General features: G+C 33.7%; 1 protein-coding gene across 1 annotated transcript; it reads right to left on the minus strand.

Moving 5' to 3' along the window:
- Positions 1 to 633: 633 nt before the first annotated feature.
- On the minus strand, positions 634 to 1,368 carry LOTGIDRAFT_147513 (hypothetical protein; the record flags this gene model as incomplete). Its single annotated transcript, XM_009056412.1, has 2 exons — positions 634 to 789; positions 1,285 to 1,368. Coding segments are annotated over 2 exons (240 nt in total), but the record flags the coding sequence as incomplete, so codon positions are not given.
- Between the last annotated feature and the right edge of the window lie 323 nt (positions 1,369 to 1,691).

Consider the following 1,691-nt stretch of genomic DNA (forward strand, 5'->3'; position numbering starts at 1 on the left):
ATTCCTTCAAAATACAACAATACACTATACATGGTCCTTGGCTTGGTTGATTTGAGTCTTGAATATATGTAAATAGTCTTCAGAAATACTAGAAATGTACGAAAATCACATAATTCCTTTAAAAATACAACAATACACTATACATGGTCCTTGACTTGGTTGATTTGAGTTTTGAATATATGTAAATAGTCTTCAGAAATACTAGAAATGTACCAAAATCATATAATTCCTTTAAAAATACAACAATACACTATACATGGTCCTTGGCTTGGTTGATTTGAGTCTTGAATATATGTAAATAGTCTTCAGAAATACTAGAAATGTACCAAAATCATATAATTCCTTTAAAAATATCTCAAACTAGGAATTTCACTCACTATTTCTATGGATGTCTTTTCTATATATCACAGAGTCTCAAGAAAAGACGAGTCGTCATTTTAACTTTCAAACACGGATAATTCTAGACACACATGGATTTGAAGGCTCAAATTTCGACGGTGAGCTGTGAACACTATTACTGATTAGCTTAGCTAAAAAATTCCTGTCTCTGAGACTAAAGTATGATTGGTTAAAAGGATGGTGAAAACTGTCCCCCAAAGGATCGAGCTAATATTTTCGTTACTGCATTTTTGGTCACGATTTTCCAGTTTTATGCGAGAGTTTAATAAAGTCCACTTCAACGTCTACGCTGTTCTTCTTGTGACATTTCAGAGTTTTTGACAGATTAAAACGTAGTTCTGCTACAACTTCCATTTCAACTCCCCATTCTTCACTTTTCTTCTGTAAAAACTAGAAAATAATAAAATTTAAGAGAATAGCGTGACATTAAAGGGACAGGTGCGCCATTCTTTTTAACAAATCAAACTGTAGTCTCAGAAACAGGAATTTTTAGCTAAGCTAATCAGTAATAGTGTTCACAGCTCACTGTCAAAATTTGAGCCTTCATATCCATGTGTGTCTAGAATTATCTACTTTGAAAGTTAAAATGACGACTCGTCTTTTCTTGAGACTCTGCCATATCTTGACCAATCATACTGTAGTCTCTGAAACTGGAATTTTTTAGCTAAGCCAATCAGTAATAGTGTTCACAGTTCAACGTCGAAATTTGAGCCTTCAAATCCATGTGTGTCTAGAATTATCTACATTTGAAAGTTAAAATGACAACTCGTGTGATTTATGTTTCCTTTAATACAAGTCACCTCGTCATTTTATATTTCTATACACCTGAAGACATTGTAAGACGAAAGAATATACGCCTCAAACAGTGTTATTAAATAGACTTACTGGTCTAGTAGATGTTTTATGTAAAGAATAAACACTATTGTTAGACATCAGTAACCCGACTTGTAAAAACTTTACATCAATTCCTGTAAATAGCAAGTTTAAACATAAACAAACAAACAAACAAACAAACAACCAATTTGGTCAAACCTCTTGGTATTGATATTACAAGGATAACAACTTAGGTTCACAAGTATCCTTTCTACCAGCTGGTCCTTGGTCAAACCTCTTGGTATTGATTTTACAAGGATAACAACTTAGGTTCACGAGGATCCTTTCTACCAGCTGATCCTTGGTCAAACCCCTTGGTATTGATTTTACAAGGATAACAACTTAGGTTCACGAGGATCCTTTCTACCAGCTGATCCTTGGCCAAACCTCTTGGTATTGATTTTACAAGGATAACAACT

The sequence above is a fragment of the Lottia gigantea genome (genome assembly GCF_000327385.1).
Source record: "Lottia gigantea unplaced genomic scaffold LOTGIsca_2743, whole genome shotgun sequence".
NCBI classification, from domain to species: Eukaryota; Metazoa; Mollusca; class Gastropoda; family Lottiidae; genus Lottia; species Lottia gigantea.